At 40.5% G+C, this 26032-nt stretch overlaps 1 protein-coding gene across 1 annotated transcript in view; it reads right to left on the bottom strand.

Moving 5' to 3' along the window:
* RHOBTB3 (Rho related BTB domain containing 3) overlaps positions 1-12699 on the bottom strand; it is a 71127-nt gene extending 58428 nt beyond the window's left edge. The window contains exons 1-3 of the mRNA XM_023730127.1: positions 12289-12699; positions 11882-12107; positions 812-998 (exon numbers count right to left, since the gene is read on the bottom strand). Coding sequence (XP_023585895.1) covers positions 812-998; positions 11882-12107; positions 12289-12290 — 415 coding nt within the window. The 5' untranslated portion in view covers positions 12291-12699. The remainder of the gene's footprint in view (positions 1-811; positions 999-11881; positions 12108-12288) is intronic.
* Between the last annotated feature and the right edge of the window lie 13333 nt (positions 12700-26032).

The raw sequence follows: 26032 nt of genomic DNA, 5'->3' as shown, positions 1-26032 counted from the left end.
TGTAACTGCATTGGTAATAAGTTTAAGAAATTAATCTATCGTGTTAGAAGTCAGAATAGCAGTAACCTTTGGGGAGGGGGCTTATTACCTGGAAAGGGACAGGAAATGTTCTATATCTTGACCTGGGTGACAGTGGCAAGGATGTGTACATACATAAAAATGCAGTAAGCTGAACTCTAAGATCAGTGAACTTATGTACCTGACCTTGCTATACCTCAATAAAAAAAAAAAAACCTAAAATTTTAAAGACAGCTTTAGTGAGAAAAATATCACTAAGAAGATCTGAAGATCTGTAAAATACCACCAAATCAAAGTGAATCCTGAACTGACCCTGAGATATCTGACAATTATCTGCACAGCAACAAATAATGAATCTACCAGTCCTGGAGTAAACCTCTCTCAAGTGATGTTGTCAGTGTATTCAGCTCATTGATTATCTTAAAGTCCTGCTCCCAAGCCCATATCCTTATGTGTACAATCTATCCTTCCTACTTGGATAGATCTTTAGATTGCCAAAGAACAGTTTTCCAGGGCTATGGCAGCCTACTACCTCTCATATGTCAAATGAACACAATTACTGACTTTCTTCGCTACTGTGGATGAGCAGTTTAGAAGACAGATTTGTATCCATCAGAACGACAGAAGTTTGAGATACTCTACTTTGATGCTTCATTAGTCTATCTAATGATAGAGAGATAGCAGCTGGCATTTGAACTCACATTTTTTTTTTAAATCTGTATTCATCGATAAACTTAGCTCTATTAATATGGTGCCTGCACTCTCATTATAATACAGAAAATTAAATACTCACCATTTTGTCTTGTACCAATGGCAGCAATGATTACTGGAACTGAATTTAATGCTCTTTTTATCACCGGAATATAATTATCCTTCACTTCGTGGAATGAAAACTTGTCATTTACATTGTATTTTATCACAATGATGTCAGCGCCTCCGATTAGATTTCGAGAGGTGTACCAATCGCTGTCAAAAATATCCTAAACCAAAACGCAAACAGCAGTCTTTAGTTTACCTGTCGTGAAATCAATCATGAAATAAACTGTAACATATTAGCTTAAATTTTTTGTTATAGTTTAATAATTACAATTCATAAAAAGAACTTAATTTTTAAATAACTACATAAAATTAAAAATGTTTAAAGTCTGCCAACTCTATTTTTTTATTTTTACTGATTCACTTAGCCTAGAAAACAACCGCAGTAGTAAAACAGAAGATCTAAAGAATTCCTGAGAATCTGATAAAATATAAACAATCTCTTTCAATATTTGTATTTAAAACATAAACATCTTGCTTTAAAATTATGCTCTGTTTTGATATATTGGCCAACATGGCGCTATAGACAGAAGCACCATGCCGTCCCTCCACAGCAAAGATCTGAAAAACTAAGTAAAACAGAAATAAACATCAATCCTGGAACCCTAAGGGTCAAATGAAGAGATAAAGAACACAACCAAGGACCGAACAGAGTAAGAGAACAGAGAGTGAGGAGAATTATGAGCGGAGGTCCCCATCAGCTAACACAGCACAGATCCACCATCTTGGACTCCTGTCAGATATTGGCGGACAGGAAAGTATGGGAAAGCAGATTCACGGAGTTCCCAGCAGGAGATGAAGCAATCAGTAACCAGTGATATACACTTTCCCAGCTCCCACCCTACCTCCCCCTGCTCAGCCTTTGCTGCTTCCTGGCTGGCTGATCCGCTGCTTCCTGGCATGCCAGTCCGCTGCTTCCCAGCAGGCCATGACCATGGCATGGCAGGTGCCAGTTCTGTTCTGTGCCATGTGGATTCACCCCACCCAAACCAGCCAGCATCTTCAGTACAATTTCTTCGTTGCTTGTGTTGCTTTTTTTGGCCTCTTTTGGTATCTTCCTTGCCTTTCACTTCCTCCTCCTCCTTTCTCTCAAACATTTGACTCCATGTGCCATCTTTGCTTCTTGGCAGGCTGTGAAGAGCCGCTGGGGAACTACTTCCCTGGTCCTCGCCGCCATGCTGGTGGGATCACTGGGTTTTTTTTGTTTGTTTCCTTCTTTTTCTGTTTTTTTGTTCTGTTTTTCTTTTTTGTTTGTTTCCTCATTCTTTTTTCCTTTTTATTTTTCTTCGTTTCTTGGTTTCTCATTTCCTTCTACTTACCTTCTTTTCCTGTCTCCTAAATACTTGGCACGGGGTATCATCTTCACCCCTTCTGGCCAGGCTGTACTGCGTGGCTTAGGAGCTGCTTCCCTGGTCTGTGCAGCCGCGTTAGTGGGATACCTGGGAGTATTTTTCTTTCTTTTTTCTTTTCCTTTTTGTTTTTCTTCATTTCTCAGTTTTCGTCTCTCCACTCCAACTGCAGGCTCCCTCAGCACTTCTTTTTTTTTTTGGCTCCTGTTTCTCTCTCCTCTCTCTCTTCTTTCCCAAACTTACCTAGCTCCACACAGCACAAACTCCCCTTCCCCCGCCCTCCTATTTGCACTGTGTGCTGAACATTGCACTCCTGAGGAGCAGAGGTACAGCCTACTGGAACCTGCCCTGCACTGACCCCCAGCTTACCTTGTCAGCCCTAGTACATGCAACAAACAACACATTCCAGTCCCTCCCCTTCAGCAGGACCCACCCTGCTGCACCACAGCTGAGCAACTGGCCCTGCCCATTCAACAAGGAGGTGAAAAATATCCTATCCACAGATAAGCAAACGACAAAGAACGCACAGCCTGCCTGCTCAAACATAACCAAATAAAACAAAAAACCAGGACGAAACAAACAAATTTACAATCAATAAACGAAGAAAATAACTACTGAATGTCCCAAAGACAGTAGACAATATCAACACATACAAAAAAACAGGACAGGATGGTTCCAGTATGCATCTAAAATAAACTGACAGTTCTACTATAATAGTAGGAGACTTCAACACACCACTCTCGGTAAGGGCAGAACATCTAGAAAAAAACTCAACAAAGATACAGACGATCTAAGGCCACAATCAGCCAACTTGAACTCATAGACATATATAGAACACTCAACCCAACAACTGCAAACTACATATTCTTTTCAAACGTACATGGCACGTGCTCCGGAATAGACTACATCTTAGGCCACAAAGCAACCCTCAAAAAAATCCAAAACATTGAGATAATATAAAATACCTTCTCTGATCACAACCCCAACAAAGTAGAAATTAACGAAAGGAAGAGCAAGGAAAAAAATCAACTACATGGAAACTAAATAACACTCTGCTTAAAAACCACTGGGTAATAGAAGAAATCAAAGACGGAATAAAAAAATTCCTAGAATTAAACAAAAATGAAAACACATCTTACCAAAACCTTTGGGACACAGCAAACCAAGTGCTCAGAGTTCAATTTATATCAATAGATGTACACATCAAAAAAGAAGAAAGGGGCAAAATCAAAACATTAGCTACAAAACTCAAACAAACAGAAAGAGAACAGTAAAAGAAGCCTACAGGCATCAGAAGAAAGGAAATAATAAAGATCAGAGCAAAATAAATGAAATAGAGAACAGAAAAACAACAGAAAGAATCAACAAAACCAAAAGTTGCTTCTCTGAAAGGATCAACAAAATCAACAAACCACTAGCCAAATTCACAAAAGAAAAACAGGAGAGGACGCAATAACCCAAATAAGAAATGAAACGAGGGACATTACAACAGATCCAACTGAAATAAAAAGGATCATAACAGAGTACTATGAAAAACTATACTCCAATACATTTGAAAATCTAGAGGAAATAGACCAGTTTCTAGAAACACACTACCTACCCAAAATGTCATAAATTGACGTTGAAAATCTGAACAGACACATAACAAGAGAAGAGACTGAAAAGGTAATTAAAAAAATTCCCAACAGAAAAAAGTCCTGGCCCAGATGGCTTCACTGGAGAATTCTACCAAACATTCAGAGAAGAGCCTACACCAGTACTACTCAAACTATTTCAGAACATAGAAAAGGAAGGTATACTTCCCAATTCATTCTATGAAGCCAGCATAACCCTGATACCAAAACCAGGAAAAGACACGACAAAAAAGAAAATTACAGACCAGTATCTCTCATGAATATAAATGCAAACATTCTCAACAAAATTGTAGCCAATAGAATTCAGCATCATATCAAAAAAATAATACACCATGACCAAGTAGGATTCATACCAGGCATGCAAGGATGGTTCAACATTAGAAAATCAATCAACGTAATCCACCATATAAATAAGAGAAAAGAATCACATGATCATCTCAATCGACGCAGAAAAGGCATTTGACAAAGTCCAATACCCATTTCTGATAAAAACTCTCAATAAAATAGGTCTAGAAGGGAAATTCCTCAACGTAATAATGGGCACCTATACAAAACCAACAGCCAACATCATTCTTAATGGAGAGAGGCTGAAATCATTCCCCTTGAGAACAGGAACAAGCCAAGACTGCCCTTTATCATCACTTCTATTTAACATTGTGCTGGAAGTCCTAGCTAGAGTAATAAGGCAAGAAAAAGAAATAAAGGGCATCCAAATTGGTAAGGAAGAAGGAAACTGTCCTTATTTGTGGATGATAGGATACTATACACAGAGAACCCAAAAGACTCCAGGAGAAAACTACTGGCACTAACAGAGTAGCAGAATACAAGATAAACATACAAAAATCCGTTGGATTCCTATACACCAATAAAAAGAAAGGCCGAAAAGGAAATCAGGAAAACAACACCATTTATAATGGTATCTAAAAAATAAAATACTTAGGAACAAATCTAACCAGGGATATAAATGACCTATACAAAGAAAACTACAGAACACTACTGCAAGGAACCAAAAGAGATCTACATAAACGGAAAAACAAACTATACTCATGCATAGGTAGACACAACATTGTGAAAATGACAATTCTACCGAAAGCAATCTACAAATACAATGCAATCCCAATTAAAATACCAACATTCTTTCAAGAGATGGAAAAAACAATCATTAACTTTATATGGAAAGGGAAGAGGCCTTGGATAAGTAAAGTACTACTGAAGAAGAATAAAGTAGGAGGACTCACACTACCTGACCTCAGAACCTACTCTACAGCTACGGTAGTCAAAACAGCCTGGTACTGGTACAATGACGGATACATTGACCAATGGAACAGAATCGAGAAACCAGATGTAAATCCATCCACCTACGGTCACCTGATCTTCAACAAGGGCCCAAAGTCCATCAAATGGGGAAAAGACCGTCTTTTTAACAAATGGTGCTGGCAAAACTGGATGTCCATCTGCAAAAAAAAGAAACAGGCCTCATACCTCACACTATACACAAAAACTAATTCAAAATGGATCAAAGACCTAATATAAAACCAAAAACTATAAAGATCATAGGAGAAAAAACAGGATCAACGCTAGACACCGTAATACACGGCATTAACTAACAACATACAAACTCCAGGAGATAAGCTAGATAACTGGGATCTTCCAAAAATCAGACACTTACGCTCATCAAAAGATTTCACCAAAAGAGTAAAAAGAGAACCTACAGACTGGGAAAAAAAATTTGGCCATGACAAATCCGACGAAGTCTAATCTCTAAAATCTACAGGAAACCCCAACACCTCTACAACAAAAAGACAAATAATTCAACTAAAAAATGGGCAAAGGAAATGAACAGACACTTCATCAAAGAAGATATATAAGTGGCTAAGAGACACAGGGGGAAATGTTCATGATCACTAGCCATTAGAGAAATGCAAATCAAATCCACAATGAGATACCATCTCACTTCGACATGACTGGCACGAATCAAAAAAACAGAAAATAACAAATGTTGGAGAGACTGTGGGGAGATTGGAACTTTTATACACTGCTGGTGGGAATGCAAAATGGTACAACCATTTTGGAAAATGATATGGCACTTCCTTAGAAAGCTAGAAATACAAATACCATAGACTCCAGCTATCCCTTCCCTGGAATATATCCTAGAGAAATAAGAGCTGTCATATGAATAGACATATGCACGCCCATGTTCACTGCAGCATTGTTCACAATAGCAAAAAGATGGAAACAACCTACATGCCCATCAACAGATGAATGGATAAACAAACTATGGTACATACACACAGTGGAGTACTATGCAACAACAAAAAACAATGATGAATCTCCAGAGTATCTCACAACATGGATGAATCTGGAAGGCATTATGCTGAGTGAAATAAGTCAATCACAAAAGGACAAATATTGTATGAGACCACTACTATAAAAACAACTATAAAAACTCATGAAAAAGTTTATACTCAAAAAAGAAACAATCTTGGATAGTTACGAGGGAGAGGAGGGGTGGGGGTGGAAAAACACTAAATAGACAAGTGGTAACTTTGGTGAAGGGCAAGACAGTACACAATACTGAGAAAGCCAGCATGACTCGTTCAGAGAAAGGTCATGGAAGCTCCATGGGCAAATCCAAACTCCCTGAGGGACCAAATTACTAGGCTGAGGGCTGTGGGGACCATGGTCTCAGGGAACATCTAACTCAACTGGCATAACATAGTATATAAAGAAAATGTTCTACATTCTACTTTGGTGAGTAGCATCTGGGGTCTTAAGAGCCTGTGAGCAGCCAACTTACAGCTTTAAAAGCCTGTAAGATACTCCACTGGTCTTACCCCTTCAGGAGCAAGAGAAAATGAAGAAAACTAAAGACACAAGGGAAAGATTAGTCCAAAGGACGAAGAGACCACAACTACCATGGCCTCCACCAGACTAAATCCAGTGTAACTAGATGACACCTGGCCACCACCACTGACTGCTCTGACAGGGATCACAGTAGAGGGTCCCGGACAGAGATGGAGAAAAATCTACAGCAAAATTCTAACTCAAAAAAAGACCAGACTTACTGGCCTGACAGAGACTGGAGAAACCCCGAGAGTATGGCCCCTGGAAGCCCTTTTAGCTCAGTAATGAGGTCACTCCTGAGGTTCACCCTTCAGCCAAAGATTAGACAGGCCCATAAAACAAAACGAGACTAAAGGGGCACACCGGCCCTGGGGCAAGGACTAGAAGGTAGGAGGGGACAGGAAAGCTGGTAATAGGGAACCCAAGGTTGAGAAGGGAGAGTACTGACATGTGATGGGGTTGTTAACCAACGTCATAAAACAATATGCATACTAACTGTCTAGTGAGAAGCTAGTTTGTTCTGTAAACCTTCATCTAAAGTACAATAAAAAAAAATTCTGCTTTTATCACCTAATAATTTCAAGTATGTAACATTATGGCATTAGAAGCAATGCATTGGTATGAGTATAGATGCTTCAAAGGATTTTAGGTAACTCAGTTTGATGCAGCAGGATTTTTCGGTGTTTTGATATCGTAGATCAACTATGAACTGTGTTGTTCTACATATTTCATCCATATTTTCAAAATTCATCTATACTTTTCAACTTTAACCATTCTTTGGACAATACTGTATGTGTGTAGTGTATCCGGGGGGGGTGGCTTATGCCTCCAAAAGAGATTATGTATCTGTTATTAAGGGGTTAACATGGTAAGGGATGTATCTGCAATTAATGTATTTTGCTATAAATTAAAAGTTTAGGATAAACCTTACTAGTTTTGAAATCTTTACTTTTGGACTGCATTTAACAATACATTTAGATTGGGACCAAAAGTAATTTATTATGAACCTCATTCCTTATAACTTAGTGCTTTAATATTTTACACATGCATTTTAAAAGAATTTTTCAAAATTTTGTGTGAATATTGCCATAAGGAAAATATCTTTATGTATCGTAATACCACTGCCACATCCATAATAGCTTCCTTCCCATATCAAGTTAACTTTTAATCAATATGTGTCCTTTCAGGGGGGTCTTTGGTATGTATTTCTAGCATGTAACAAAAATAGATAAGGAGATAAGACAGCTAGATGTGGCTAACAGGTCTAAACATTGTTGGATTATTAAAGTTTGCACTTTGAAACATGAGTCCAAAACTCAGTGATGGTGTTTGAAGCAATCATTCATTCAAGATCTGTGTGACAGACATTTTACCCTATGATGGAAAATTCTGGAGGAGTGTTATAGAGCAATGCCCTTCTGCTGTGAGGGCGTCTTCTCACCAGTGCCTCCCCAACTTCCTGCAACCAAACCAAAACCAAACGCATTGTTGTTGAGTCTACTCAACTCATAGCAACCCTACGGGGCAGAGTAGAACTGCCCCTTAAGGTTTCCAAGGCAGCAATCTTTATGGAAGCAGACCGTCATACCTTTCTCCTGCAGAGCTGCTGGTGTGTTCGAACTGTGGACCTTTTGGTTAGCAGCCAAGCACTTTAACTACTGTGTTGCCAGGGCTCCTCACCCCCTGCAAAGCCTCTCCCATTCCTTATATACTCCCCAACCTGCCCATCTCCCACAAGTACACTCAGAGTAAGGACGATTGCAGAAGTTTTAGGTATGAATACCCTTTTGAAAATGGGATGGATAGAGCATTTTTTAAGGAAGTTTAAAAGAACCAAAAAATTGGCGAACTGTGGAATAAAAACACCAAAGGCAAAGGTCTGCACTGAGCAGGGGATTAACAGTGGGTAGAAGCAGAGTAAGACACAGGGCAAGGAAACGTGAAAGCTTCCCAGCAGAGCTCTACTCTAATTTCTAAAACCCAAACCACAAAACCTCTTCAGTTCCAATTGTGTTATTCAAGTTCAAATATACAAGTATAACAAAGTATATAAGTGTAACAAAGAAAGAGGGAAAAGTCAGATGAATGGGATAAAAAATTAAATATAAGTGGAACCAATATTAAATAATCATTTCACTCTGAGAGAATAGATCAAATTAATTTCTCTTTGCGTTCCAGATAGCTCGAAATTCCAGTTACCAGAAAGGTATATGGGGGTGAGAAGGAGACATTTAAGGAAAAATGTCATGAGAAAATGGGTATTGGCATCATTAATACTATAGTACTGAAGACGTGAAGACTGTGATTGTATCAGAGCTTCAAATACCATACACACAAAAAACTGGAAATGTATTACCTCACTGCTTTTTTTGGAATATTTTTGGTAAACAGGAAAAGATGCAAAAATGTAAAATGAAATGACAGTGTAACTACACAGGAAAAGGGAGTGGGTGGGAGAGTTCTATACTAAATAATGGGCTACATCTAATGAATCGGAAACACATTTATTTAAAAAGTGCCAAGTATATAAGGCGAAGATCCAGAGTAAGGCTAAAGAGCTGCAGATGAGAACTAGGGAAGAGAAGCACGACTATCTCATTCCAAAACTCTAAGACAGCATTTTTTTCTCGAACTATGTCCAAGAGAAAGTGCTCCACTGGTTTCCAGAATTACGAAGGAAATCAAATTCTCCCACCCTTTGTAAATCAGCTCCAGGATTTCCTCTGGGGGGTTATGCAACACAAGGCTTGGAGCCACATTTGAAGAACTGAACTCATCTTTTTAAAAATCATTTTTAAATCTCTTTAGAAGTAATTTAAAAAAAATCTGAATTTCTACAGTGAAACAACTTTATCCTACTTGACCGTGAGACTGCAAATACAGGCACCTACTAAGTACTAACACCACTGCCTCAATGTACTTTGTGTAACTACTGAATAATGTGCAGGAAAACTCTCCTCTTGCTTAGTACAACTGATATATGGCTAAAGCAGTAATAAACATTCATTAGCAGAAGAGCTATCATTTACTGAGCACCCCCTACATGCCAGCTGCTATGCTAAGAAGTTTACATGTGCTATCTCATTTAATCCTTACCACAGCTCTAGGAGACAGGGACTATTAGGCTGAGAGAGGATAAATGACTTATCAAGGACATGTGGCCATTAAGTGGCAGTGTGGGGTTCTAAAATCAAGTTCTTTGATATCAAAATCTGTGCTCTATCTGCTTTGCTATATTTAATATTCTCATTCAGTACTTATGACAAATATCAGCTGATGAATACAATCAACTTTAATATCTCTGATGGGCTTTCCTCACCACCAAAGGAAGAAAAGCACTTTACAAAGACTAGTCCTGGAAATTTATACTACTATGCCTGAAGACCATTATGACCTACAAAACTGTACCTGGTTACAAACTGAGTGCCTTAAGCAAGGCCAGAGTCTAGCCAAACAAAAACTGATTAGCATAATAAACTATAACAATTAGTATATGGCAAAAATCCAGGCTAAAGAGGCTTATTTTAATGCATTTGGAAGACTTCATTCACTACACACAATACATGGGATCACCAGTATTGCTTTTTGCTAAATTAACAACATAAACAGGAAGGGATTAACAGCTAAAAGAAAAAACAAGAAAGGCAATTCTAACATGCTAATTCAGCTTATTTTATTTTCCCGACATTTATTTACTCTACTAACTCATGTGTTCAACTGCATGTTGAACCAATAAGTTTGTACGCTGTAAGATTCTTGAAAGGGCTGAAGTAAAAGAAGTGTTTCATTTGTTTGCAGGGACTCCCTCAAATAAGTTCTCTATCAACACTTCTTATGATCAGCATCATCACTGTCATAATTAGGGACTCAACAGCAACCCTGTTATTGAAAAAGCTTGGTTTTCATTTATTTTGGCCACTTTCCTTTGTTATTACTTGCTGTCAAGCCAAATCCAACTCATAGCCACCCTAATAGAACAAAGCAGAACTGCCCCATAGTGTTTCCTAGGCTGTAATCTTTACAGGAGCAGATCAGCAGGTCTGTTCTGAGGAGCTGCTGGTGGATTCTAACACTAGGCATCTGCTCTCATAAAGATTACAACCTTGGGAACCTAATGGGGCAGTTCTAATCTGTCCTATGAGGCTGCTGTGAGTCGGAATCAACTCGATGGCACACAACAACAACTCTCCTTAACTGAAAATTCATATGGGAAAATGATCTTTTCTTTCATAATATGGAAAACTACATAAGAAATTTTTCTATGCACATTGGATACGTCTCTTTAGAAAGGTGTGCTAGTTCCTTATGGCCCCCATTCAGGTGTTTTTTTTTTTTTAAATTGCTGTTTGAATGCAAAATCTCGTTTAATGCTAATCCATATGTATTTTCTTTTCAGATATTGAATTTTCTCCTATTATAAAATTCAATGTTTAAATGTAATATAATTCCAGTATCAGTAAAGAATCAGAAATTTTCCAAGATTAATGAAAACATTCAAAATGTTATTGTATACTGAGAACATTTATGTGTGTGAGGAAGTAGACTCCTTTCTCCTTTTACCAAACACTCAATAATTAAATTGGAATTGATCTACTGTTATCACTTATTTCAATTACTCCAAATTAAAAAAAAATTAATTCTAAGCAGTATTAATAATACTTCTCATTTATGAGTCATTAATAGCAAATGGCCCATATGTTAAGAATATCTGCATTATTCAAAATAAAAACACTAATTTTAAAATTTTCAGAGGTGGATAACACTAAAAATGAATCATTTGAAATTAATTTTCAGTCCCTTTTTCCCCTTTTTCAGAGATTCCATTTCTGAAAGGCCCCAGTGAAAGTATTTTTACATTATCACCCACTGGATAGGCATAAAAAAACACTGCTCTTTGCTGGTGAAACGTGGTGACCCCCTCCCTTGGGGTTAGCACATTCAACTGTCAGCTGCCTACCAAGGGACAACCCACAGCGAGAAGTGTACGAATAAGTGCTCCACATTCCCACTGGAGCTTTTTGCCTTCCAAGAGTGTTCTCTGACTGAGCTGCCCCCGCTCAATGAAACAAAGAACCAAAGATTTTCCTCCAAAATGTTTAAAAACTCTTCCCAAGGGACCCAGACACTCCACATTCACGCAAGGGCTCAAAGGGTAAGGAAAAAAACAAAGAGAAAGAAAAGCTCCTTCAGCTTCGGCACAGAGCAGCTGCTGCCCCTTACCCAGACAGGACAGTCGTGGACCACCAGCTTGACGTTCCCAAACGCGCTGGCCTGATACTCGGTGAACACGGGACGCGCAACCGTGCTGGTCGCATTCAACAACAAGCTGCTTTCGTCCCCCGAGACAAGAGGGCTTCTCCCCAGGTAAGTGCGGATAAGCCCCGACGGCCTATTGTCCTGGTGAAATGCGTCCCCCTCGTTCCCCAGCGCCACGATGTGAATGGACCTACACGGTCAGAGAAGGGGGCGAGGGGAGAAAAAGACCACAGTCAGTGCGATTGTCCACTTTAATCGGAACAGGAAGTGCGGGGGGCAGGCGCGCGGCGAGGATGGGCACGAGCCCCTCGCCCAGGCGCACGACACGCGTTCGGGATACAGACAATGGTAGGACCGCGACGCGTACGTACATGGTCTCAAATCCAAGGGCAGCGCGGTGACTCGGAGTAAACCGGCTTCTCACGGCCTCTCGGGGCCCGTCGGCGTCGTGTTTACCCGCAATCCTCTCATCCCCGGCCGCGTCCCCCTCGCGCGCCTCCACCGCAGCACGGCCGACGCAGAGTGAGGCCGCGCGAGCCAGCAAGAGAGGGAGCGAGCGAGCTCCGGGGGACGGGGCGTGCGAGTCGGCCTTGTGCGCGCTGCCAGCCAGTCAGGAAGTACCCAGGAACATCCCGGGCGGCCGCGCCGCTCCCGCCTCCCGGGCCGCCGCCCCGAGTCGCCGGGCGCGGGGCCGGTCTGCAGCCTGGAGTGAATTCCGCTGACTGCAGCCCCCTCTCCGCCGCGCCTCCTCGGCTGGGCAGCTGTCGCCTCCTGCTGCTGCTCCTCCTCCTGCTGGCAGGGAGGGGGTGAGGAGAAAAGCCGAGGCCTCCGCCCCCTGGGCGGACCAGGCGGGCGGACACAGCACGAGCCGGTCCCCGGGGGCGACTGGATGCGGGGGACGCGCTCCAGTCGGAGGCCCCTGAGCCGCGGCCGGAGGAAAAGGAGGGGCCGGCGCCGGGCGCCGCGGGAAACAAATTAACAAAACGCGCAAGCCCTAGAGCTCCCCGCCCGCCAATCTGCCTGCAGCAAGTTGGTTCTACTCTAAAGGGTCTGTGTAACCAGAGCCAAGCAAAGTGGGGTGGGGCAGTGAGGCCCCTGCTCACTAAAGGCTAAAAAAAAGAAGTGGGGGAAGATTGGGATTCAAGCCGGTTTACTTTGCTAGCAACTTGGTTTTTCTTCCCTCTTGGCCTTGACCAAAAGTATTTTACCAAGTCTTCTGCTTTGTCATTTGTCAACATGCACTACAGCTGTTTTCTAAAATCGTACTCGTGAGAAAAAATAAAGGCAACATTCATGCTGGTGCAGAAAGAGTTCTTTGTTCACGTGCCAAGTAATTTGCTAATGTCGCTTTTAGTGGATTATTTACTATTTCTAGCTGTATTTGGCATATTCTACCCAAATTGTAGCAACTGCAGGATTTTTTTTTTTTTAAGTGTCGGAGCTTTTACTGTGATAGCTTTTAAAAGAAGTTATGTGTGAGGTATTTGACGTGTTTACAAGCTAAGTGCTAGTGTACTTGGGAGATTTCTCGGTAAACATACTGGCTACATATTTAACAATTGCTTCTCAGACCCACTGAAAAAAATAACGATCATGCTAATGCAAGGATACTTCAGATTCTTTTATGATAAAGCACTTAAGTAAAGGTTATGAATGCCCCAAAGACCTCGAACTACCTCAGTGCAAATAAACACTGGACTCCACTGCTAATACCAGGAAGAAGGGCCAGGGGCTCAGCTTTTCCATAAACATTAAAATTCTTACAAGTACTCTCAGTTGAAAGAGTTCTTGTTTATCCTTTTATTTATTTATTTTGCCCTACTTTAAAATCATGCTCTTTCTTTTCTCAAAAGAGCTATTTTGAGGGTATGAAACAGATACTGAGTAGGGCAGTGAAAAGACTAGGGTAAGAGCCCTGTGGAATGTCTACGGCTTATTATTATGAGCCCTTGTTGCTCAGTTGAAAGTAATAGTTTCTCATGCTCAGATAGGATATAATAGGAGGCATTCTCTATGTGGTCACTTTTTTTTTTTTTTTTTAAATGTAATTTCCCTTTGCGCTCAGTATACTTTCTCTTTTAGTCTCTAGAACCTAACCACCCGAAGAGAAAATCAAGAATACAGGATCGCCTTTTCTGTTATGTTAATAGAAAATATGTTTCCTTGTTAGTCCCCTCCGGTAAACCACAAGTGAAAACAAAGGCACTAGAAGTGTGGCAGCTGAGAGTGGCAGGAATTCATTCTTTCCTCAGTTACTGAGTATGAGAACCAGGCCTGTGCTAGGTAGACATGAGTGATACTAAGACAAATGACCCAGTCTATTAATGGTCACTAGATTGTGAATATTAATGAACTCGATCCTTTTGAAAACGTGCTGGTCCTTAAGTAATTTTTCCATAATAGAGGTAAGAAGAAATAAAGTTCAGTGAGCATTAAAGAAAGATCTGTGCCTTCCATGTCATCATAGAGGAAGTAACCATTGATTTAGGTCTTAAAAGACGAGGAATTTGCTGGATTTGGAGGAGGAGGAGGTTGGAAGGGAAGGAGTATCAGGCAAAGGGGACAGAATCACATGCAAAGGTGTGGCAACATGGAGCATCATGGCTTAAGCAGGGACCTACAAATGATGTAGTACTGCCTGCAGATTCCAATATTAAGGAAGGCAGAAAAGAGAGGTGGAAGCTTCATAAGGGATTTCAAAACTTAGACCTGGTGATGCTCAAGTTATATGGAGAATCCCTGGTCTAGTAGACCAGTCTCTGTGTATATGACAGAACCTAGCTAAATGCTCCCAAACCTGTTTTCTCTTCCAGGCGTATGAACTATATTTCCCAATATTTTTGCATGTAGATAGGACCAGGTGATTAGTTCTCACCAATTGAATATGATCCCTGCTGTGGCAGTTAAGAGTAGGTGTGCCCTCTTCACTGTCTTTAACCTTCCATCTCCCAACTGGATGAAGCCAAGTCAACCTTGAAGCCATGTACATGAAGATGCTGGAGCTGCAGCATAGAAGAAACCTGGGCTCCTGAATGACTGGTTACAGCAGAGCCTCCTCACGGCATGCATTGTACTGTGATATAAAAAATCTTTATTGAAGTAAGCCAGACATTTTGAGGTCAGTTATTACAGCAGCTAGTGCAACTTATCTTGGCCAATACAATATCACACACGGTCAATCTTCTGATCTCTTTAAGATCCTTTTCATGATCATCTTTTTTTTTTTTTTTTGAACATTTTATGGTGTTTTAGATGAAAGTTTACACAGAAAATTTGTTTCCCATTCAACAATTCATACACAGATTTTTCCATGACATTGGTTGCTATCCCTGCAATGTGTTAGCACTCTCCCTGTTTCCACCCTGCCTTCCCCATTTCCATCCCTCCAGTTTCCTTGCCCCTCCTTGCCTTCTCATCTTTGCTTTTGGGCAAATGTCGCTTCCCATTTGGTCTCCTAGAGTTGATTGTGCTAAGAAGCACATTCCTCATGGGTGTTATTGTTTACTTTATAGGCCAATCTTACTTGGTCAAAAGGTGACCTCCAGAAGTAGCTTCAGTTCCAGGTTTAAAGGGTATCTTAGGATGATAGTCTTGGGGGTTCCTCCAGTCTCTGCCAGTCCAGTAAGTCTGCTGTTTTTTTATGAATTTGAGTTTCGTTCTACATTTTTCTCCCATTCGAACGGGGAACTTCCATGGTTACCCAGATCAGAGTTATCGGTAGTGGTGACTAGGCACTATCTGGCTGTGGTCTCAGGGTAGAGGAGGGTTGTGGTTCATGTGGGCCATTGGTCCTGTGGACTAATTGCGTCCTTGAATCTTTGGTTTCTTTTGCTCCAGACAGGAAGAGTCCAATAGTTGTATCGTAAATGGCCGCTGGCAAGCTTTTAAGACCCCAGAAACTACTCACCAAACTAGGATATAGGGCATTATCTTTATGAACTATGTTATGCCAATTGACCTAGTTGTCCCCTGACACTATGTTCCTTAACCTCAAGCCCAGTAACTCAGTCCTATGAGGTGTTTGGAAAGGTCTAAAAAGTTTCCATAACATGCCCCCTATGTGGTCTATTATATATATGAATATATATACAACACATACAAATATGTGTATACAAATGCCCACTATACCTAAGAATGCACACTCATGTACTTCCATATGCCCTCCCTCACCTATATAGCATACATATTGTCATGGGTTGAATTATAGCCCCCGAAAATGTGTATATCAATTTGGCTGGGCCATGATTCCCAGTATTGTATGATTGTCTACCATTTTATCATCTGATGTTATTTCCCTATGTGTTGTAAATGCTATCACTATGATGTAATAAGATGGAATAGCAGCAGTTATATTGATGAGGTCTACAAAATTAGGTAGTGTCTTAAGCCAGTCTCTTTTGAGACAAAAAGAGAGAAGTGAGCAGAGAGACATGGGAACCTCATGCCACCAAGAAAGCAGTGCTGGGAGCAGAGCACGTTCTTTGTACCTGAGGTTCCTGCGCAGAGAAGCTCCCAGACTAAGGGAAGATTGATGACATGAACCTTCCTCCAAAGCCAATGGAGGAAGCATCCCCTGGAGCTGACGCCCTGAATTTGGACTTGTAGCCTACTGGACTATTAGAGAATAAACTTCTCTTTGTTAAAACCATCCACTTGTGGTACTTCTGTTATAGCAGTACTAGATGACTAAGACATATCTACCTATGTAACCACTCACAAATTTTTGATTGTTATTACTATTGTTAGAGAATTGTATATGTTATAGCATTTACCATAGTTGTCCTTTATTCTTGCGTACCTCTTAGTGTCTGTATTTACCTTGGTCACATTATGCTGACTTCCCCATATTGTGTATTGCCTTTCTCTTCACCAGAATTAACAGGTTTCTATGATCTAGGGAGTAATTCTCCTCCCTCACCCTTCAAACACTGGTAACCATCAAAGAATGTTGCTTTCTATGTGTAAACCTGTTCTTCAATTTTTATACAAGTGGTATCATATAATATCTGTCCTTTTGTGATTGGCTTATTTCATGCCACATAATGTCCTCCACATTCATCCATGTTATAAAATGTTTCACAGACTGATTATTATTCATTGTTGCATAGTATTCCATTGTATGTACGAACCACGTTTTGTTTATCCATTCATCCATTGATGGGAACTTAGGTTGTTTCCATGTTGTTGCTACAGTGAATACTGCTGCAATGAACATGGTGTGCATATGTCCATATCACTGCTCTTATTACTCTAAGATATATACCTAGGAGTGGGATTGCTGGATCATATGGTATTTCTATTTCTAGCTTTTTGAGGAAGCACCATATAATTTTCCATAGCTGTATCATTTTACAATCCCACCAGCAGGATATAAGAGTTCCAGTCTTCTCACAACCTCTGCAGCATTTGCTGTTTTCCTTTTTTTTTTTTTTGATCAGTGCGATTTTGGAAGGGGTAAGATGACATCTTATTGGGGCTTTGATTTGCATCTCTCTAATGGCAAATGATCACCAGCCTCTCTTCACATGTTTGTTAGCCACCTTATTGTCTTCTTTGTGAAGTGTCTGTTCATATCCTTTACCCATTTTTTTATTGGATTGTTTGTTTTTGTGTTGTTGAGGTGTTGATGTTCTCTATCTTAGAGATTAGACCCTTGTGAGATATATCATTGCCAAAAATTTTTTACCCAGTCTGTAAGTTCTCTTTTTACTCTTTTGGTAAAGTCTTTTGATGAGTGTAAGTATTTAATGTCTAGATAAACCAGTTATCTAGTTTATCTTCTGTTGTTTGTGCATTTTTAGCTTTGTTTGATAGTGTATTTATGTCATAAATTAGGACCCCTCGCTTTGTCCCTTATCTTCCAGGAACTTTATAGTTTTAGGTTTAACATTTCGGTCTTTGATTCCTTTTGGGTTAGTTTTTGTGTATGGTGTGAGGCATGGACCTGTCTTATTTTTCTGCAAATGGATATCCAGTTTTGCCAGCACCATTTGTTAAAGAGATTATCTCTTCCCCATTGAATGGACTTCGACCCTTTGTTGAAGTTCAGCTGTCCATAGCTAGATAGATTTACTTCTGGGTTCTGAGTTCTGTTTCATTAGTCTATGTGTTGTCGTTGTACCAGTACCAGGCTGTTTTGATTACCATGGCTATACAGTAACTTCTGAGATGGGGAACCATGAGGCCTCCTACTTTGTTCTTCTTCTTCAATAATGCTTTAGCTATTCGGTGCTTCTTTTCTTTCCATATGGAGTTGGAAATTAGATTTTCCATTTCATTAAAGAATGTTGTTGGGATTTGAATCAGGATTGCATAATATCTATAGATCCCTTTGGGTAGTATTGATGTTTTCATAATGTTAATTCTTCTAATCCATGAGTAGGGAATGTTTTTCCATTTATCTAGGTCTCTTTAGGTTTCTTCAGCTTTAATTTGAACTTGCATATGAACAATTGATGGTCTGTTCCACAGTCAGTCCCTGGCCTTGTTCTGACTGATGATATTGAGATTCTCCATGGTCTCATTCCGCAGACATAGTCCATCTGATTCCTATATATTCCATTTGGCAAGGTCTACGTGTATACCAAACCAAAACCAAACCTCTTGCTGTCTAGTTGATTCCAACTGATAGCGATCCTATAGGACAGAGTAGAACTCTCCCATAGGGTTTCCAAGGTGCCTGGTGGATTCGAACTGCTGACCTTTTGGTTAGCAGCCGTAGCTCTTAACCACTGCGCCACCAGGGTTTCCTCTATGTGTATAGTCACCATTTATGTTGTTGAAAAAAAGGTATTTGTGATGAAAAAGTCATTGATCTTGCAAAATTCTGTAATGTGATCTCCGCTGTCATTTCTATCACCAAGGCCATATTTCCAACTACTGATCCTTCTTCTTTGTTTCCAGCTTTCACATTCCAATCACCAGTAATTAATGCATCTTGATTGCGTGTTTGATCAATTTCAGACTTCAGAAGTTGGTAAAAAAAAAAACCTCTATTTACTTATCTTTGGCATTAGTGGTAAATGCATAAATTTGAATAATAGTCGTATTAACTGGTCTTGCTTGTAAGCATATGGATATTATCCTATCACTGACAGAATTGTACTTCAGGATAGATCTCGAAATATTCTATTTGACTATGAATGTGATATATTCCTCTTCCTGTTTGTCATTCCCAGCATAGTAGACCATATGACTGTCTGATTCAAAATGGCCCATACCAGTCCATTTCAGCTCACTAATGCCTAGGATATCAATCTTTATGCATTCAATTTAATTTTTGACAACTTATAATTTTCCTAGATTCATACTTCATACATTCCACATTCTGATCATTAATGGATGTTTGCAGCTATTTCTTCTCATTTTGAGTCATGCCACATCAGCAAATGAAGATCCCAAAAGCCTTCACTCCAGCCACATCATTAAGGTCAACTCTACTTTGAGGAGGCAGCTCTTCCCCAGTCATATTTTGAGTGACTTCCAACCTGAGGAGCTCATCTTCTGGCACTATATCAGACAATGTTCCACTGCTATTCATAAGGTTTTCACTGATTAAATTTTTTAGAAGTAGATTGCCAGGTCTTTCTTCCTAGTCTATCTTAGTCTGGAAGCTCTGCTGAAACCTGTCCACCATGGGCGACCCTGCTGGTATTTGAAATACTGATGGCATAGCTTCTAGTATCACAGCAACACACATGCAGGAAGCATCAAAAGATGGAGGGAATACACAGATTTACTGTACCAAAAAAAGTTAGTTGACATTCAGCCATTTCAGGAGGTAGCATATGATCAAGAACTGATGGTATTGAAGGAAGAAGTCCAAGCTGCACTGAAGGCATTGGCAAAAACAAGGCTTTAGGAATTGACAGAACACCGATTTAGATGTTTCAACAAATGGATGCAATTCTGGAAACGCGCATTCATCTATGCCAAGAAATTTGGAAGACAACTACCTGGCCGACAAACTGGAAGAGTTCCATATTTGTGCCCATTCCAAAGAAACGTGATCCAACAGAATGTGAAAATTATCGAACAACATCAAACACCACATACAAGTAAAATTTTGCTGAAGATAATTCAAAGACTGTTGCAGCAGTATATCGACAGTTAACTGCCAGAAATTCGAGCCAGATTCAGAAGAGGATGTATAACAAGATATCATTGCTGACGTCAGATGGATCTTGGCTGAAAGGAGAGAATACCAGAAAGTTGTTGACCTGTGTTTCATTGACTATGCAAAGGCATTTGACTGCGTGGATTCATTGCTGTCATTTTATTATAATTTGTTTTTGTTATGTTAACGGTTTCTTTGTTCCTCTTAATTTTCTGTACTGATTTCTTTTTGTATATGGGATTTTCTTTTCCTATCAATTGTTGTCATTTTTGTATTTTCTGAGCCTTTTTTATTTTCTTCTTCTTTATTTTGGTGAGTAGATTTATTACTTTTCTTTGTGGTTACCCTGAAGTTTATCTTAATTTTTTAAATTTAAAGCAGTCTGTTATATCTTGAAATCACCTTACTTCCTCCCCATATGGAAGCTCTGTAACTACATCTTTTATTCCCCCTTTTTGTTTTGAAGTTGTCATTGTTTACAGCTTAACTCCTTTGGTTCCCTGTAGTCAGTTTTTTACTTTATTTTGCTTTTGTGAAGTCTTTATCTGGGTTGGTATCTGGGTGATATTGTGTCTTTTTCTCAGTTGTTGTCTGATGTGATTGGTTCTCTATCCAAAGGACTGCCTTTAATAATTCTTGTAAGGCATGTTTGATTTTTACAAGTTCCCTTAGTTTCTGCTTATCTGGGAATGTATTAGTTTCACCATCATTTTTGAAAGACTATATTATGCTGGATATATGATTCTTGGCTGCATTCTTTTCCTTCAGGATTTTATATATGTCATCCCACTGCCTAATTCCCTGCGTGGTTTCTGATGAGAAATCAGCGCTTAGTCTTACTGGTTCCCCTGTGTAAGTGATATTTTATTTTTCACAAGCTGCTTTCAGAAATCATTCTTTGTCTTTGTCTCTGGTTTTGGAAAGTTTGATTATGACATGTCTTGGTGAATTTTTTTTGGGGGGGTGTATACTCTGTACGGGGTTCACTGAGCTTCTTGGATGGAAACTTTCTTGTCTTTCATGATATTTGGGAAGATTTCAACCAATGTATCTTCAAAACTTTTCTCTGTACTTTTTTTCCCTCTTCTTCTAGAATTCCTGTTATGCATAAATTATTGCTCTGATGATATCCCACATAACTCTTAATCTTTCTTCATTTTTTTGATTGTTACTTAAACAAATTAGTATCACAGGATTTGTCCTCCTTTTCCTGATTCAGTTCTACTTCTGTGTTCTTCTATTGAGTTATTTATTTCTGATATTTTATTGTTGATCTTCTGAATTTCTAGTTGTTGTTTTTGTATGGTTTCTAACTGTATGGTTTCTAGTTGTTCTTTTATATGTCTATTGAGTCTGTCATTTTGTTCTTGTATTGTTTTCCTGAATTCTTATAGGATATTTTCCTGTGTTTTCCTTGATCTCTTTGAGGATCCAAATATAAGTCTTTTGAATTCCTTGTCATGTAGTTCTACTATTGTTTCTTCCTCAGGAATATTTTCTTTCCCTTTGTTTTGCTCACTTGTTTGAGCCATCTTATCCTTTTTTTTATGAGATGTTATTGTCTGCTGCCTCAAAGGCATTGAAGTGTTATTTTATTTATTTATGTATTTATTGATTGATTGTGTGTTTGTTTTGTCCTGATTTTGTTTTGATATATCAGGGCAGGTGGGGCAGGTATGCTCCATTTATCACTGATCTGGCAGCACGAGGGCGCTCACCACCTGTTGCCAGGTGGGCTGGGCTGTGGGTGGGCATGGCGAGGGTACATCACTGGTCACTGAGTGTGCTGGGCAGTGGGGGGCAGGTTGGGTTAGTGTGAGGTGCTGCCTGTCATTGGTCTAGCAATGCAGGAGTGTGTAATGGTGCTCTCTGGGAGGGCAGGACGGTGGGTGGGGTGAGTGTGGCAGCTGACCAGCAGCATGGGCACACTCATTGCTGTTCATTGTATGGTTGCAGCATTGCATGGAAGGGTTTGGCAGGAGACCAACGGGGCAGGTGTGCTCACTGCTGCTCACTGGGTGAGGAGGCAGCAGCTGGTGGTTTGTGGCAGGTGACCCGGGGTGCAGGAGCATTCTCCCACTTGCCAGGTGGATGGGGTGGCAGGTGGGAGGATGTGGCAGGTGACTGGCAGCACAGAAGTTCTCTGCCACTCACTCGGTGGGCAGGGTGGTGGGCAGTGGGGTGGCAGACAGGAATAAGGGAGAAGGGGGGACTCGTACTGTTGTTCCCAGGTGAGTGAGGTGGCAGTGGTGGTGGGGGTTCATGCCACTAATCACAAGGAGGGCAGGGGGAGGGGGAGCATGCTCCTCTGGTAACCAGGCATGGGTGCCTGGGCACTTCCAGTTGGCTGTAGCCAGCAATTGGGACCTGACCCCAACCTAGTACAAGGAGTGGTGGAGCTGCCCAGATTCCAGTCAGGTGAGGGAAGAGTCCTTCTGCTAATACTCTATAGATCTGTTAATCTGTGTGTACAACTACCCTAAAGGTCAGAGACCGCCTCTGGTGAGTAGTCCCATCTTTGGATCCTGGCTCCGTCGCTACTGTGTGAATGCCAGAATTTCTGAGGCTCTCAACCTCCTTCCTATACTTTACCTCCTTAGAGTTGGTTCATGTCCGACTCATCTTGCTTCACATCAGGTATGTCTACACAGTTTCTGTGTCTCCCATTGGGAATTCTGTGAGGTTGTCTTTCTGTGCTCCTCAGCCAGGATTGCTGCTAGCTTTGTCTCAAGATGAATATGCTGTGCCAGGCTGGCTAGCAGGGCAGCTCCACTGAGTATCTCTCTTCATTCACTGTTTTCGTTCAGTTTCTTCTTCCAATTGATGTTTGATCTAATTCTTTATCCTTCTGTTTGAAGCTTAGGGTTCCAGGATTTTCATCTGTATGTTTCACTTGGTTTCTCAGGTCTTTGCTGTAGGGGGACAGCATGATGTTTCTGACTAAGCTGCCATCTTGGACCATCTTCATAGATAACTTTTTTTTTAATTTTATGATTTAGGTGAAAGTTTACAGCTCAAGACCAAATATACCAAATATACACATATTATTATGTGATCCTAGCTGCAGTCCCTATAATGTGACAGCACACTCCCCCTTTCCACCCCGAGTTTCTTGTGTCCATTCAGCCAGCTCCTATCTCTTTCTGCTTTCTCATCCACAGACAGGAGCTGCCCATTTAGTCTCATGTATCTACTCAAACTAAGAAGCACACTCTTCACAAATATTATTTTATGTTTTATACTCCAGTCTAATCTTTGTCTGAAGAGTTGGCTTCAGGAGTGGTTTTAGTTCTAGATTAACAGAGAATCCGGGAGCCATGTCTTCTGGGGTTCCTTTAGTCTCAGCCAGACAATTAAGTCTGGTCTTATTACGTGAATTTGACTTCTGCACTCCACTTTTTTCCTGCTCTATCAGGGACTCTGTTGTGTTCCCTGTCAGGGAAGTCTGATGGAGTCTCAGGTTTACATGGCCTTTTTGTCTCTTGAGCTAATATTTTCTTTGTCTTTCTTTCTTTTTTTTTTTTTTTTTAGTCTCTCATACAAAAATTTATAAATTCATTGTTATGTGACCCTAATTGCTCTCCCTATACTGTGACAGCACACTCCTCTCTTCCACCCCTGATTTCCTGTGTCCATTCAACCACCTCCTAATCTTCTCTGCCTTCTCTTCTCACCTCCGGACGGAAGCTGCCCATTTAGTCTCATATATCTACTTGAGCTAAGAAGCACACTTTTCACGAGTATCATTTTATGTACTACAGTCCAGTCCGATCTTTGCCTGAAGAGTTGGCCTTGGGAATTGTTTTAATTCTGGGTTGACAGAGAGTCCAGGGGCCATGCTTTCCAGGGTTCCTCCAGTCTCAGTCAGACCGTTAGGTCTGATCTTTTTACTAGAGTTTGAGTTCTGCATCCCACCCTTCCCCTGCTCCATCAGGGACTTTCTGTTGTGTTCCCTGTCAGGGTGGTCATTGGTGGCAGCCGGGCACTATCCAGAACTTATGATCTCAGGCTGATGAAGTCCCTGGTCTGTGTGGCCCTTTCTGTCTCTAGGGCTAATACTTTCCTTGTGTCTTTGGTGTTCTTCATTCTCCTTTACTCCAGGTGGTTGGGACCAATTGATGCATCTTAGATGGCCACTTGCTAGCTTTTAAGACCCCAGACGCCACTCACCAAAGTAGGATACAGAACATATACTTAATAAACTTTGTTATGCCAATTGACCTAGATGTCCCCTGAAATCATGGTCCCCAGATCATGCCCCTGCTACTCTGTCCCTCAAAGTGTTTGATTGTATTCAGGAAACGTCTTAGCTTTGGTTTTGTCCCATTGTGCTGACTTCCCCTGTAGTGTGTGCTGTCCTTCCCTTCACCTAAGATAATTCTTATCTACTATCTAGTTAGTGAATAACCCTCACCTCCCTCCCCATCCTCGTAACCATCAAAGAATGTTTTCTTCTGCTTTAAACCTTTTCTTGAGTTCTCATAATAGTGGTCTTATACAATATTTGTCCTTCTGTGACTGACTAAATTCATTCAGCATAACGCCCTCCAGATTCCTCCATGTTATAAGATGTTTCACAGCTTCATCGTTGTTCCTTATCATTGTATAGTATTCCATTGTGTGAATATACCATAATTTGTTTGTCCATTCGTCCGTTGATGGGCACCTAGGTTGTTTCCATCTTTTTGCTATCATGAACAGTGCTGTGATGATCATGGGTGTGCATATATCTATTCGTGTGACGGCTCTTATTTCTCTAGGATATATTCCAAGGAGCGGGATAGCTGGATCGTATGGTACTTCTATTTCTAGCTTTTTAAGGAAGCGCCAAATCAATTTCCAAATTGGTTGTACCATTTTACATTCCCACCAACAGTGTATAAGTGTGCCGGTCTCTCCACAACCTCTCCAACAATGATTATTTTGTGTTTTTTGGATTAAGGCTAGCCTTGTTGGGGTGAGAAGGTATCTCACTGTAGTTTTGATTTACATTTCTCTAATGAGTAATAATTGTGAGCATTTCCTCAAGTATCTGTTAGCCACCTGAATGTCTTCTTTGGTGAAGCACCTGTTCATATCCTTTGCTCATTTTTTAATTGGGTTATTTGTCTTTTTGTTGTTGAGGTTTTGCAGCATCTTGTTGAATTTAAAGATTAGACCCTGATCAGATATATCGTAGCCAAAAATTTTTTCCCAGTCTGTAGTTTGTCATTTTACTCTTTTAATGAAGTCTTGTGATGAGCATAAGTGTTTGATTTTTAGGCGCTCCCAGTTATCTAGTTTTTCTTCTGGTGTTTGTGCATTGTTATTTATGTCTTATATTCTGTTTATGCTTCATATTTATCTTAAGACTATTTTTTAATAGTTATTTCCCTTTCATTTTAGATTTTTATTTGGTTCATAAATTCGTAGTTTCTGTCCTTAGAAGCTGTAAAAATCGCTTAGGGGGTGGTATCTGATGTCCTCTAACTTCACAAGGGGAAAGGAGAATCAAGGTCAACAGCCCAAGGCTGATTCCTATGAGGCAGTGTTCAGACATGCCTCCTTACTCCATCTTTACCAACTCTGACACCAACTATCCCTCCCACAGCACTCTCTACTTCTTTGCTTGGTTTGATAATTCATTACAGTGGCCACACAGAACTCACAAACCACACTCACAATTATGGAGTTTATTAGGGAAGTAACAGTTACAGACTCAGGAACACTCAAGAATACATTCTTCCATCAGGACAGCCTCTTCCCAGCCATACTTACAGGCACACCTCTCCCTGGCCCTAGGCCTCTCCCCTAAGCCACTCAGCTTTCTCCATGCGCCTGGAAGACTACCACACTGTCTCCTGCTGCCAAGTCTCTGCTGCCACGTCTTTCCTGCCACTGCTTCTCACCATCTTCAGGATAACAGCTTGCTCTCTCTCTGTCTACTGCTTCCCAGGTCCAAAGGATGCACTGTCCACTCCTGGCTGTGCTTCCTTGGTGGAGGTAGGATCCTCCTCTCT

The sequence above is a fragment of the Trichechus manatus genome, unplaced genomic scaffold, assembly GCF_000243295.1.
Source record: "Trichechus manatus latirostris isolate Lorelei unplaced genomic scaffold, TriManLat1.0 scaffold00032, whole genome shotgun sequence".
NCBI lineage: Eukaryota > Metazoa > Chordata > Mammalia > Sirenia > Trichechidae > Trichechus > Trichechus manatus.
The sequence above is the reverse complement of the archived record's forward strand: the minus strand, read 5'-3'. Positions and strand labels throughout refer to the sequence as shown.